Genomic DNA, 14,167 nt, shown 5'->3' with positions numbered 1-14,167 from the left:
CACTCGTTTTTATATAAACATGTCCCTTCCTTTCAGGGGGTGACCCAAGTAGGTTTTATAATTGTTAGTAATTCACGCCCACGATAGGGTACAATCTTTGTTAAAATAAAATAATTCCAAAAAAGGTGCCCTAAAAATTAAATGTTGGTACTCCAAAATAAACTTAAAAATATCGATCCGTTCCAGCGTTCCGTCTTGTCACGCATACATACATACGGAGACAGTAGCTGAAGCAACTGAAGCAGTGGAGGCGAAATGAGCAACTTATGAGGTCAACTCAGATGTTTGGGGTGATCTTATGAAGGGAAGTTCCGGAGTAAAATGAAGATTTCCCGTAGTGGGTTAATGACATTTTTGAGGTAAAATGAGAAAAAGGGGCTAGGGGTAGGGGCTGAGGCCAGCCTTTAAGGGGCTAGGGGCTGAGGCCCGCCTTTAAGGGGCTAGGGGTTAGTGGCTGAGGCCTGCCTTCAAGGGGCTGGGGGCTGAGGCCCAAGGGGCTAGGGGCTAGGGGCTGGGGCCCACGGGGATAGGGGGTAGGGGCTGAGGTCTACCTTCAAGGGGCTAGGGGATGGGGCCCACGGGGCTAGGGGCTGAGGCCCACGCCATACGAATTGTATTGATCCTGAGTTTTTTTTTACTTTGTCCTCGCGTAGCTTTTTCACATGAATTTATTTCCATTGGGGAAGTTGAGAGTGGGAGTAAATAAGTCATGCAACGCTCTTGGGATATTTGTACCATTACTACAAATTTTGCAGTGCTACTCATTAAGTAGTTGGCCTGAAATTAACTACAACTAGTCTCCAAATTGTGAAAAATTGATTTTTCGACTCCCATATAAATTTGGATTGAAGTTTTATTTACAAGGTTCAAATAAATAAAACGCTTTCAATTTTATTAAATTTCAGATCAAACTGTTAATGAGCCGTAAATATGTAAGTTGTGAACAAGCGGACTCTATCGCAATTTTTTAATTTGTTTGAATTTCTACTATTGCACCCAGAATTTTTCTGGGAGTTCAAAAATGCTAAAAAAAATCAGTTTTCCAAACGTTGGCGACTGATAGACAAGCTCATTTTCAGCTCATTTACATTACATTGCATTACAACTCCTACGCAATGCTATACATTTGCATATGTGATACGGTAAATATGTAAAGTGGAACTACAAAATTACACGTATTGAATCTTTTCAAAACTTCTAGACATCAAAATGCATGTGATTTCCTAAGCAGTGGGTGGAAATTTGTCTCCAAATTATTTGCAGTGTCCACGTGTGCTGTCGCCTACAACGTAAATAAACCCTCCAAACGAATATAAATAAGTAGCCTCAGACCGATTCCAGTTTCCTTTAAAATTTCTCCATATATGACCAGAGGTCATAAGGTCAAAAATTTTAACGTCCTTGAAGTCGCGATCAAATTTCCTTTAAAATGACACTCCATTTGACAATTAAGTATCTTTTTGACCTGTGACCTTGTCCTCAAGGTCATGAGGTCAAAAATATTAACGTCCTTGAATTCGTGGTCAAATTTCCTTTAAAATGACACCTCATATGAAAATTAAAGTTAAATTTAATTTGGACCACACCCCCTGGCGCCGTAGGGTGTGGTCCGATTGACACAATTTCCGAACTCGACCGAGAACTAAAAATTAGAAGCACAATGGCGAAAACCGGGTTTGATTATGTTGACTCGTTCTGAAGATATCCTGCTTACGGACGGACGGACGGACGGACAGACAGACAGACAGACAGACGGACAAAGTGATCACAATAAGTAGCTGACGCTACTTAATAAATTTGATCCGTGTACAAACTCTACACATGTATTTAGGTATTTATGTATAAATATGCCGGCGAGTTACATAAGAATTTAAGGATTCATACATGCTAATATGCAATATTAGCATGTATGAATCCAATATTGCATGCTTTAACAGGATTAAATATTATTTATTTAAGTTTTAAGACTTACAATTAGCAGTACATATATGGAAATAATTATTTAATGAGACACCATTTCGCATGAAATATACTATTTAACGTCTTGTTTTATTAAGTAGCGCAAGCTACTTTATGCGATGAGTTAGTTAGTCTGTCTGTCCGTCTGTCTGTCTGTCTGTCTGTCAACACGATAACAGGAGAACGGATCGAGATAATCGAAATCCGTTTGCGGTATCATACATATGACCCTAGAGGGAGGATCCTGTAAGCTTTTGGGGTCAACCGGACCACAACCCCCGGGCGCCAGGGGGTGTGGTCGGGGCAAAATGAGATTTTTAGAAAAATTGAATCTATGGATGAAGTAGAGTTGAATTAAGTGTTCACGAGTTGTGCCACACACCCCGGGCGCCAGGGGGTGTGGTCGGGGCAAAATGAGATTTTTATAAAAATTGAATCTAACATGTAGGGCAAGTAAAAGAGTAAGATTGATTAATTAGTTAATTAAGATTGATTAATGAAGATTGATAAAACAGTAAAACATGTAAGATGCATGGTTTTTCAGAGTGGCTACATATAAATGAGGAAGTTTAAATTATTTTATTATTTTAAAATAATTCAGATTCTGCAATCTATATTTTGTATCGCATTCTCAGCATTATTGCGCTACTTGTGTACCCTGCGTTGCCGCAGTTTATTTAAATTTCAATAACTTAAATTAGACAATATTGGGTTTGGTTAATCGAACCTAACTCAACGTGTCGCTTTTTGAAACCCGAGTGAATGATCGGTGACTTTGTCGAATAAACGCACCTAAGAATGTAAATACAAAAATTTACAAAATTATTCATGTAAAATTTAGTTGACTCGACCTAAATGCAACAACCTTTTTATTTCTATCTAATCAGTTCGTTATCAAACACAAATATTCAATTACATAAATATGAGGTGACCACGGTGCCAGCTGCAAAGTCCGAGTGGGTACATGCAAATGTCCATATATAACCGAATCAATCGAGCAAACGTGATCATTACGTTTCTTTAAGCACAACTTGTCTTATTATTGCAGAAATGGCGATCTCGAAGAACTTGCACATAAACGGGTTGATTGGTTTTGTGATGGGAATCTTGATTTGCTGTGAGGGCTCTGCTATTGGATTACAAATGGACCAGCTCCCAGTCGTTTCACCGACTCCACATCACTGTGCTAATTGTAAGACATTATATTGCAAGCTTATTATCTAAATAAATACACTTTATGAGATAAGTATATGTTTGGGTATGTTGGAAGGCATCGAACTGCACACGAGTCAAAACTAGTTCACGTAACTCAGAATAAACTTACAAAAAACTTCCTTAGCAACGTTTAAAAAATTTCTTAGCAACCTTAAAAAAATCCTTGGCAACCTTAAAAAAATCCTTGACAACCTTAAAAAAATTCCTTTGCAACCTTACAAAAATTTATGTTGCAGGGTCCAATCCCAATCCCTATCCTACCCAATCCTTAACGACGTTAGGAAATTACATAACCAATTTTGAATTTCATATTCAACGACTAACCATGGTATTTCCTTATTACCTTTACTTCCGAATAATACTTGTGAGTTTACACTATTATGCATAAGAGGATGACTCTATTATCAAGATGGAATTATAATTTCCATCTAGATTCGTAAATGACGCGACTTACATATCGTCGTTGAAGCTGCCAAAGGAGCTAAATCCATTTTGTGTTAAATGCCAAAGGAGCCTAATTTACCTAACTTAACATTGAGAAGGCTCCTTTGGCATTTAACACAAAATGGATTTAGCTCCTTTAGCAGCTTCAACGACGATATGTAACGCGGTTCATAATTTTGGTACGTCGGTTTAAAAGTTTAAGTGCACTCTAAACAAAATTGAGTAAAAAAGAGGATGACACAACAGTCGAGGTAAAATTTGTCCAAAATTGAGTAAAATTTGCCCAACGTTGTGCGAACAAGGTGCATCATCATCATAATTTTACTCAATGTTGGACAAATTTTACCTCGACTGTTGTGTCATCCTCTTTTTTACTCAAGGTTGGGCAAATTTAGTACAACTTTTTTTAGAGTGTGTATTAAATAAGCCAAATTTTATTTCCCAAGCTGAACATTCAACCTTCATTATGATGGAGGTAACCAACTGCACTGAACAACCGTGTCCTATGGAGGTGGGAGGGACATACGAAGTGTCACCTTCATTCGTGCCTGGTTGGTGATGTCAAATAATTTTATTCAAATTCATATTGTACCGACTGGTTAACTCGGTTAATATGTAATATATATTTACTTGTAGCCTTCAACACGACGGGAATGAGCTACTACGCCTTGTTTTTCTACGAAGGTCAAAACTACGGTTTTAGTCCGATCTATTATCCCGATGCTTTTGTGGCTTTCAAGCAGCACAAATTACAACGAGAATTTGTGATTCCGACCAACATCCGTGGGGTGTGGTTTTATTACAATCTTGGTTTTTTAATAAATCATTTCACTGATTTAGACACATCCATATTTTGTATTTACAGCAACCCGGCACCTTTCGAATGTTTCTGGTCGACCGTACCGGTGTAGTTCACATCAGTCGGTGTTTCAGTGCTACTGTCGGAATTTGAGTGTTCTATAGGAAATGTTTTATCAATTTACGATAATATTGAATTCTAAGCGTTAAATTATTCTCATGGCTGATAGTGAGATATTGCCAAATTATATGTAAATTGGCGAAAATAAATAACTTGCAGAAAATACGAAATTCGAATGCGTCATTTGTTCTTTTGCATTTAGTGATGACGAGATATTTGTATTTATGGATGGACGATAAGCTTATGAATAAACTTTATAAAATCATCAATAAAACCAATTTATGTAGAACAATGTACATATTTATTATTCACTTTGACATTGAAAATCGATACATAAATACTAAATATGTATTTATAGACTACAAAGTTTGATTAACTTTTGTTCTCTTGTACACATTTTTCCGTGCGAAACACAAACTTTTCTCGTTCCATGATAAGCGTTTTTTGCATCCCTTAAGTCCGTCATATTTCATTCTGGAAAGGCATTGGTTTCCCAGTGTAGTTCGTAATTGTTGTGTAAATTTGTTCACAATTTTAAAGATATTTTGCATCTTTACAGCAACAGTTTTACACTTAACATTCCTTTCCAGGAGCAATATTCCGAACCCTATTAAAATATACATGAAGCCACACGTCCAAAAGATTGGGACCAAGTGTATCACCCTGACATACAAACTGCCACTAGCATTCACCTCGAACCGTTTCCCGGTTTCCTCCCTCACCCTCATCTCACCCCAATAGGCGTAATATTTCTCCAACAAGGTCGAAATTCCGGCAGCTTCTAAAGCTTTAATTCCCCTAATGATGGGGACCCTTAAGGGATTCTGAACCACCCAGAAAATCATTGTTTGGGAAAACGTTTCTTCAAATTCGTAACAATTTTTGGATGTAATTTTCTGTAATCTTTGAATATACGCTTTCACCGCCCCTTTCTTACTTGTTCCCAGTCCTTTTAGAAAAACTCCGGTGAAACCGATGTTCTCAGGGTCTTGAAGAAATGCGTCTTCCGCTTCGTCCAGGTTTGAGACGACGTGGAAAAAACTGGTTAATTTAGTCTTTTCGGTGTGTGGAAATAGTTTTTTGAGTTCTGGGAAACGATGCTGCACAGGATTTGCATCCTTTGGTACGGCCACCGCATAGCCGAGGTCCATTAGTTCGGCTGAAAATATGATGGGGTTATGTCAAATTTTTAAATTATGCAAAAGTTTGGATTATGCAAAATTGTAGATTATGAAAATTTTGTAAATCAGACAGAACTTTCTAATTATGCCAAATTGTGCATAATTCTAAAATTTTGATAATCTTAAAATTTGCGGAACTCAAATGCTTTCGCAAAATTTAAAAATTACGTAATTTAAAAATTTTGCAGAATTTAAAATTTTGCACAAACTTTTATCACTAAGAATCTTTTAACTATCGAACATTGTCATAGTGTGCAAAATTTGTAAATGACACAAATTTATAAAATATGAAAATTATAAAAATTTTGATAATCTAAAAATTTGCGGAACTATAATGTTTTTGGCAAATTTAAAAAATGCGTAATTTAAAAATTTTGCAGAATTTAGATTCGTACAAACTTTTAAATTAAGAATTTTTTAATTATTGGACATTTTTAAAGCATGCAAAATTTGTAAATTACACAAATTTGTAAACCATGAAAATTATAATTTCAACCCTTACGTAAAGATTTGGCCACATAACGTGGCGCTGGAACTAGAATCGTACTCGTAAATTCCGCCTCGTATCCCAACAAAATAAAAAAACTTGCCAGGCTCATGGTAACCAAGAGTTTTCCCCTGGTGGACGTCTCTTGTCGCACAGTTATGCCAAAACTGCAGAAAAGTGTTTGCCCTAGATTTTTCGCGAATAAGAAATATTGCAGAAAACCAACCGAAATAAAGGAAATTAAATACAAAGCCCACACCCTCGCTTGCATCGGGATCACCCAACTTCTTAATTTGTAGAGAAATCCTTCCATCTGTGGGGAAAAGCCGTGTCGCTTTTCGCAAAATATTACTTGATACCCTGCAGCCTTAATGAGGAGGAGGATATTGGGGTCGAATTCGTATGGATTCGTTACAAATCTGTGGTGCAGCATAAATCCGCTAGGAACGTGTCGAGCGTTGAAAGTGTAGGTTGCCGTAAAGTTGACTTTTTTCGAGAGGATTTCTATAATTGAGATGTGATAAGTGCAATACCTGTCGGGGCGAAGGGACCACATGGGAGATGGGCAGATGGGGAGGGTAGAGGTGTGTAGTTCATATCTAAAGAGGGTGTCGGCTGGTGCGACAAATACACCGATGACAGTGGTACCCTGGGTGGATAAAGGGTCGATTTTATGGGTTTCGAAGATAATCGTAATTTCGTAGGGAGGCCTTCTGGCATACGTTTTTGGCAAGGGAAGAGGGAAATTTTTGATAATAGTTCGAGGGGTCCCTACCGGATATATGTGGAGGTTCCAGTGACCCTTAAAGGTAGTGAGGATTAATTCTAAGTATGGAATTGGGAGAGGTTCCGAATTATGAATTTGATATAAGATGGCGACGGTAGAACATTTAATCGACAAGTTATTTTTCCCAATTATGTCGGAAAATATGGCTACTTGATTATTTATTGTGGTAGTGTATCGTGCAATTGCAAATGTGGCTGGATCGAAGAGGGTTGTGTCATTTTTGAATAAAATGCAAGCTAAGGGTAGAGATCTCTTGTCAATTGGAAGGAATCCGGAAATTAATGGGAGAAAAGTGAAATATATTGAAATAGTTTTCTCCATTTTTAAGCCAGGTGATGATGAGTGGGTGAGAAAGTCAGCCACAGTGTAAAAGTTGTAAAAAGATAAGAAATCAATTGACTATGGAACAAAAATACTATGGAATAGTTTGCCAAGATCACTCAATGTATCCCAGTTGAATTTACAGCCTTTAAAGAAGTCATGAATATTGTGGTCTAGAAGGGAAATGATCAGTTTTTATACTACATATGTACATACTATTGCGTGTCTAGAAATTCATGGCTGGCATTTAAAGGCGGATATAAATAAAATATTATATGTTCCGCGTGGTGGACATGCATACGTGACTGCTGTTTACAGGTATGTGTGCTCGTAGGCAAATTCAGCACCAAGAATTTCATATACATTAATTATTTTGATGTTAAGTGCACTCAAAATAATATAATGAATCGGCACCGTGTGGAGTCAGGATGAGGCGCTACCGACTTCTTGATCATCTAATGCAAAAACGGTAATGATAAATTTTGGGAAATTTGAATTTATTACCATTCGTAAAATAGTATTGCCTTATAGCACTATATTCAGTTTTCTGGAATTTATTGTTATTGATTTGAAGTATAACAGACTACTACGAACTCGATAGAGCTAGGGGATTCAAAACCGGTTTTGCAAAACCGGAGAAAAACCGGTTTTCCGTGAAACCGAAAACCGGTTTTTGCAATTCTAAAAACCGGGTTTTCGCCAAAATTTAAAATTTTTAAACGCTATTATTTTTCGAATTTTGAAGCTATTTAAACAAAATCGATAACGTTCATGCTTAAAATTAAGGCCTGTAATTGTTCTGAAAAACTATTTGATAATTTTTAACAGAATTTTGCTGTTCATTGGATTTTACACAATTTAAAAAGTGGCAAAAAGAATCAACAAAAATAAAAGCAGTGAATTTGAAAAACTACATGAATTATTAGCACGGGGTGGTGTGTTCGTATCATACTAGGATAACCATTTTTAACCTTATTACGATTTCGCATTTCATTCATAAATTAATACTCGGAACTTCAAATTTCTATTTACATAAATTTCGAATAAACTTCGAACTTTGTTCTAACCTAGGTATATGTACACGTGTAAAAATCCGGGAAGTTATAGAATTTGAACAGTTTTAAGTTTTGGCTGAAAATTGTATGAATGCGTATTTTAAAAAGTCATACATACATACCGTAAAAACTCAAATAGTAACCCTTGCTCAAATAGTAGCCGTGTTCAAATAGTAGCCCTGCCTTTTTTCATAATTTAAAAAATAGTGACCTTGCCCAAATAGTAGCCTTGCTCAAATAGTAGCCCTGTCCAAATAGTAGCCTTATTCAAATTATCTCCGTGCGTCAACTTCCAATGTACAGAAGTGTTCCAATGTAGATACATACATAGATACAACCACACATGTAAATATCCCGAGACAGCTCATTTAAGCAATTCAACTACGATTAGATTTAATCCCAGATGCACAAAATCGAAGTGAACAAGAAATTCTGCTTATCGAGGAAATTGATTATGAGCAGGCCGAAACAATAGGATTGGCATCGATTATGATTTTAAGAGAGAAATTTGTGCCGTTATTAAAATTTACTCTGAACTTGATTCCGGACAGAAACATAATAGGTGTGCTCAAATAGTAGCCCTGCCGTTTTTCGTAATTTGAAAAATAGTGCCCTTGCCCAAACAGTAGCCGGGTCCCTGCCTCCCATTTTGTAAATAGTAGCCCCCGGCTACTATTTGAGTTTTTACGGTATGTAAATATGTGCGGTCCCACTTGTACATTTTAGAAAATGCTTATCTTGTCCATGAATGGATAACAAAATTTCCGGTCGAAATCCATTGCAAATGTTACGTAAGGTTGCTCGTATAGACATTCGCCAAAAATGCGCAACCTTGAAAATGGGTTAAAATCTTAAAGATGACACGCTGGTCTCTATTTTTATCTCATTTCCTACGAATGTAGTATTTTCTTCTGGATTGTATATCGAAGTATATCATGCTTTCGTATAATTTTTAGAATACAACAAGGCTTCGGTTATATATTTACAATTAATTGATATTGTCGTATTACGTTAATTGATAATCCATTAATTTAGGATATATTTTCTCAAAGAATTAGAGACGATATATTTTTTAATTAGTTTGACGTTTTTCGTAAATCTTTCTGTAATGCCATTGTTTTTAAGATTAGGGTTTTTAAACCTAGGATACCCACATACTCAATTTTTCTACCCTTCTAGTCCGCAAAACATTATTTTCGAAAAACGGTGAAAACCCGGTTTTTCACCGGTTTTGGTGGGTGGAAAACCGGAAAAACCGAAAACCGGTTTTCAGAAAAGGGTCGGTTTTGAATTCCCTAGATAGAGCCTAATAGTGACTCCGCAAAGTGGCGATTTATTAGAAAATTATTATTTTTTAATTGTACATTTGTTCATGGCATCAAATTTGCTATCCACGTGTGAACCGATTCTTTTGAATGCTTCAGTGAGATGGGGGTAAGGCATCAATAGGTTTGAAGTCTGCAGTTTGGAGAATTTTAAAATAGTAAACCTGCACATTTTCTAAACTTAAACACTTCGGTTTATCGATCTCATTCGCAAAAATGGAAGAAACACGGAAACACGATTCAATAAAACTTAGCATTGCTCCTAGCTGGTTTTGACTGGGCAGGATTTCATATAAATTTTTGATAAATTAATAGGTTGCGTGTTTTTAAGTTGATAATTTAATTCTTGAGGCATGCAATCATTCTTGGGCATATGAGATAAGAATAGATTTATTTTAAAGAAGAAAAGTTCAATTGTTAGGATTGCGCCGGTATTATTCGACACGTGGAATTGATTAGTCTCAGGTCTCGATCAATTACTATATTTTATTAAAGGAATATGTACATTTCAGAAGGAAAATAATTTTCTTTTATTTATTAGCTCACCCTACGCGTAGTGTAATATAATGCCAGGGCAGGTCCCAAAAGTCCCTAGGGGTGTAACCCGAACTAAATATGCATATGTGTAATCAGAGGGACTCAGTAGACGCATACCAAGATTTTTAGTGACCACACCCCCTGTGGGAGGCGTTAGCCCCCAGGGGGTGTGGTTCCTGAAATTTTTATATTTTCGGAATCAGTAACTCATACTGTCTCCAAATCCAAAATTTTTTTAATTAAAAAAATTTTTTGGCCAAGATAAAGCCGTAAATATAACCAAAAACATGCGTATTTTGGAAATTTTGAAGGGGTGCACCTTTTTTTGAGCAGCTACCCTGCCGAGTTATTGGCGTTATCTAATACAAATGGGGTAGTACTACAGGCCACAATAAAAAGGTCCGTCGGGAACCTGCTCACTTGGCGGTTATCCAATTTCAAAATTCCTTGAAAAACGTCCATCTGCGCCTTTTTGTAAAGGTCCGATTTCAAAAGTTTTTCTGAGTTTAGCGGACGTAAACTATAAAACCAGACTCGAACAAACATTCTACGTTCGCTAAACTCAGAAAAACTTTTGAAATCGGACCTTTACAAAAAGGCGCAGATGGACGTTTTTCAAGGAATTTTGAAATTGGATAACCGCCAAGTGAGCAGGTTCCCGACGGACCTTTTTATTGTGGCCTGTAGTACTACCCCATTTGTATTAGATAACGCCAATAACTCGGCAGGGTAGCTGCTCGAAAAAAGGTGCACCCCTTCAAAATTTCCAAAATACGCATGTTTTTGGTTATATTTACGGCTTTATCTTGGCCAAAAAATTTTTTTAATTAAAAAAATTTTGGATTTGGAGACAGTATGAGTTACTGATTCCGAAAATATAAAAATTTCAGGAACCACACCCCCTGGGGGCTAACGCCTCCCACAGGGGGTGTGGTCACTAAAAATCTTGGTATGCGTCTACTGAGTCCCTCTGATTACACATATGCATATTTAGTTCGGGTTACACCCCTAGGGACTTTTGGGACCTGCCCTGGCATTATATTACACTGTGCTACGTAGTATGAGAGCTATTGAATTCCTCTTGTTTGTCTGTCTTTCCGTCTGTGTGATCACGAGTTTTTTCAATCAATTGATGCCAATTAAAAATTCCCTTGTCCATTATTGATTAACTTATTCGCACCCTTTGGTATCCAACCGATGCCGGAAGTTTGGTCCAAGTGGCGTCTAAACGAGGGAAAATTAGACGTGGGTAGTGTGATGGGATACAATGAAAGTTGTGAAAGAAGATGTGGGCGTGCATAAATCATTTGTAATCCAGTATTAAAATAATACCAAACGGTATTCATGTCTACCCTAAGGCAATTTCGTGTGTTTTCACCCATTTGCTTCATCTCATTTGCAACGGTTTATTATAATAAAATTAAGGGATGCACTGACTGAGTAGTGAAAATCACGCCGGCCGCAAGTACTCGGTGGCCAAGTACTCGATGGATCACTAATTTAGTTTCAATTTCCGATTAAATAGTGGGATGAAATCAGTTGAAAAAAATGGCCGTTAAAATTGCTTTGATTTTTCCTTAAGGTTTTGCGTCACGAGAGGAGGAGAAATCGGTGTTGCGGAATTTTCCCAGTCTTGCTGATTAGATTTATCTTTCTCTGGTTAGGTTACTCTTTCTTCATCTGATGGTACCTTTTTTTAATTTTTTGGACTCGGGGGAGGGACTCAAAATCTTTTACCAGTCTACATAAGGTTACATTAAGAGCTGCCCGCATATTGTAAGTGTCAGGACGTTTGGACCTGCAGAAAATGAATGCATGAATCAAATCCAACGAAATTTTTGTGCAATACTAATGATGATCATTCCGAGGTTTTTTAATCGTTTAGTGGTCCAAATACACCTTCCCAACCGGAGGAGAGAAGACTTTGTCGCGCACCTCTCATGAGCGCATATGACGAATTTCTCTATAACCCGCCGAGATTTTGGTGTCCTTTTTTCATGAGAATAGTATTTCTTAATTTATGCCCAAAATCATTCAATGGGTCGACACTGAGGTACTTTTGGAGCGCAGTCTTTCTTATCGACGAAATCAACGTTTTTTCCTCGGAGGTCCTCGGCCATTATTTTGGCATTGTGGCACGTACCCAAGTTCGGCGAAAATAAAACGTGTTTGTTTTCGATAGAGGGGGTCAATCTCTTGATGACACACTCTTTCAAATAAAGTTCAAAGTTCACGTTCTTGGTGGAAGCGAATGGATTTGAGACGCTCCCATTTTTATCGATCGTCAGCCATTTTATGTATTTCATTAGAAATTTTGCTTGGCTTTGAATTTATATTTCTAACGAACGTCATTTTTAGTTCTACATGAGTAGAACTTTGCGCGATTGACGCTTCAAGGTCAACGGGGCAGTAGTTTCCATGATCCACGACGACAAACTTCTGGGAGTCGATTTCAACATTTTCTCGTCAAGTTTTCGACAATTTGTTTTAGCTCCTGTTTTTGTGTCTTCATTATATTTTGGTGCGGTTTTAGTGTTGCAAGTTTTGAAGCCCATCTTATTGGCTTTGATCTTGCGCAGATAGGCCTTTGAAATTTTAAGTTGTCTGGGTGCAATCCTCACGGATCTGTTGCGGTTTTCTGTAAAAAAAATTCCACGTTTTTCGTCAGGGTTTTGGTCTGCTGGGGGACAGGTCGACAAGGCCAAATTTTATATTTTGCATTTTCACGATCCTTACATCCGTATAGTGTATGATTAATTTTGTCCGGTGCATCCCTTGAGGGATAAAGTGGCACCAGCCTATTTTCGATTCGAGAAAATCACTTTTTCGCACGATTGGCAAACTAATTTTTCCACCTCCTCTTAATTTTGTGCTGTCATTTTTTAACGAATAGAGATAATCAAATTCTGTTTTCGGTTTTAGAAAGCTTATTAAATTTACCGCTTTTGATGCCTTTTACATTTGCAAAATTCATTTTTAACTCGGTGAACCAATAGAGGGAACCTTGACACTTTCAATATGCGGGCAACTCTTACTTGATTGTAGTCAGGTTGCAATAATAAAAACCAGAATCTCGAGGGCCACAAAAAAATTGATCCTGTTAAGATTTTCATAGTTGGTAGAGGTGATTTTTGTGAGTACAACGGTACCAATACTTTGGTTTAACTCCGCCCCTTCCCCCTGGGGGAGGGGCCGAAAGTCGCAAAAATTGTAAACCGGACAGCGGATTTCTCGATGATGGGTGAAATCGAAATGCTACTTTCACCAAAAGATTCCTATTTGTTTTCTCTACAACCCTACATAATCGAGCGTTTTTGGAAATTCGAAAATAATATTTTCAAAAAATAACTTTATAACAAAATAATAATAAGATTTACTTCATAATAAAATTTTGGATGAAAATTGCATGTCTCACATCACCCTCTAAATAAAAATGAGTAAAATTTACTCAAGGTTAGGTAAAAAAGAGGATGACACAACTAAAAGGTAAATTGTACCCAACGTTGGGCAAATTTTACACAATTTTGGTCAAATTTGGAACAACTTTGGACGAATTTTACCCGTTAGTTGTGTCATCCTCTTTTTTACCCAACCTTGAGTAAATTTTACTCATCTTTATTTAGTGCACGGAAGCACGAATGGGAAAAACTCAAAAATATTCTTCTGGCCCTATGTTTGTATGCAAATATGCATATATTTATATCCAACTACCTGCATATGCAAATATTAATCAAATCAAATTTTTTTATGACCCTGGAGCTTCCGGTTTTCATTATTGCTACTCATTGCTACTCGTGGCTTACATTACTTATGTAAGAGCAGGGTTCAGAAAACCCCGGGGTTTTTCTAGAAAAACCCGACCCCGGGGGTTTTTCCGGGGTCTTTGGGGTTTTTGTGGGTTTTTGGGTTTTTGTGGGTTTTTGTGGGTTTTTGTAGA

At 37.1% G+C, this 14,167-nt stretch overlaps 1 protein-coding gene across 1 annotated transcript; it reads left to right on the top strand.

Moving 5' to 3' along the window:
* Nucleotides 1-2,918: 2,918 nt before the first annotated feature.
* LOC110860154 lies at nucleotides 2,919-4,707 on the top strand. Its single transcript, XM_022109216.2, has 4 exons — nucleotides 2,919-3,151; nucleotides 4,065-4,169; nucleotides 4,255-4,406; nucleotides 4,484-4,707. The coding sequence occupies exons 1-4, from the start codon at nucleotides 3,010-3,012 to the stop codon at nucleotides 4,568-4,570; spliced, it is 486 nt and encodes a 161-aa protein (XP_021964908.1). The 5' UTR covers nucleotides 2,919-3,009; the 3' UTR covers nucleotides 4,571-4,707.
* The last annotated feature ends 9,460 nt before the right edge of the window (nucleotides 4,708-14,167 follow it).

Source organism: Folsomia candida, unplaced genomic scaffold (assembly GCF_002217175.1).
Source record: "Folsomia candida strain VU population unplaced genomic scaffold, ASM221717v1 Fcan01_Sc029, whole genome shotgun sequence".
In the NCBI taxonomy this organism is placed as follows: Eukaryota; Metazoa; Arthropoda; class Collembola; order Entomobryomorpha; family Isotomidae; genus Folsomia; species Folsomia candida.
The sequence above is the reverse complement of the archived record's forward strand: the minus strand, read 5'-3'. Positions and strand labels throughout refer to the sequence as shown.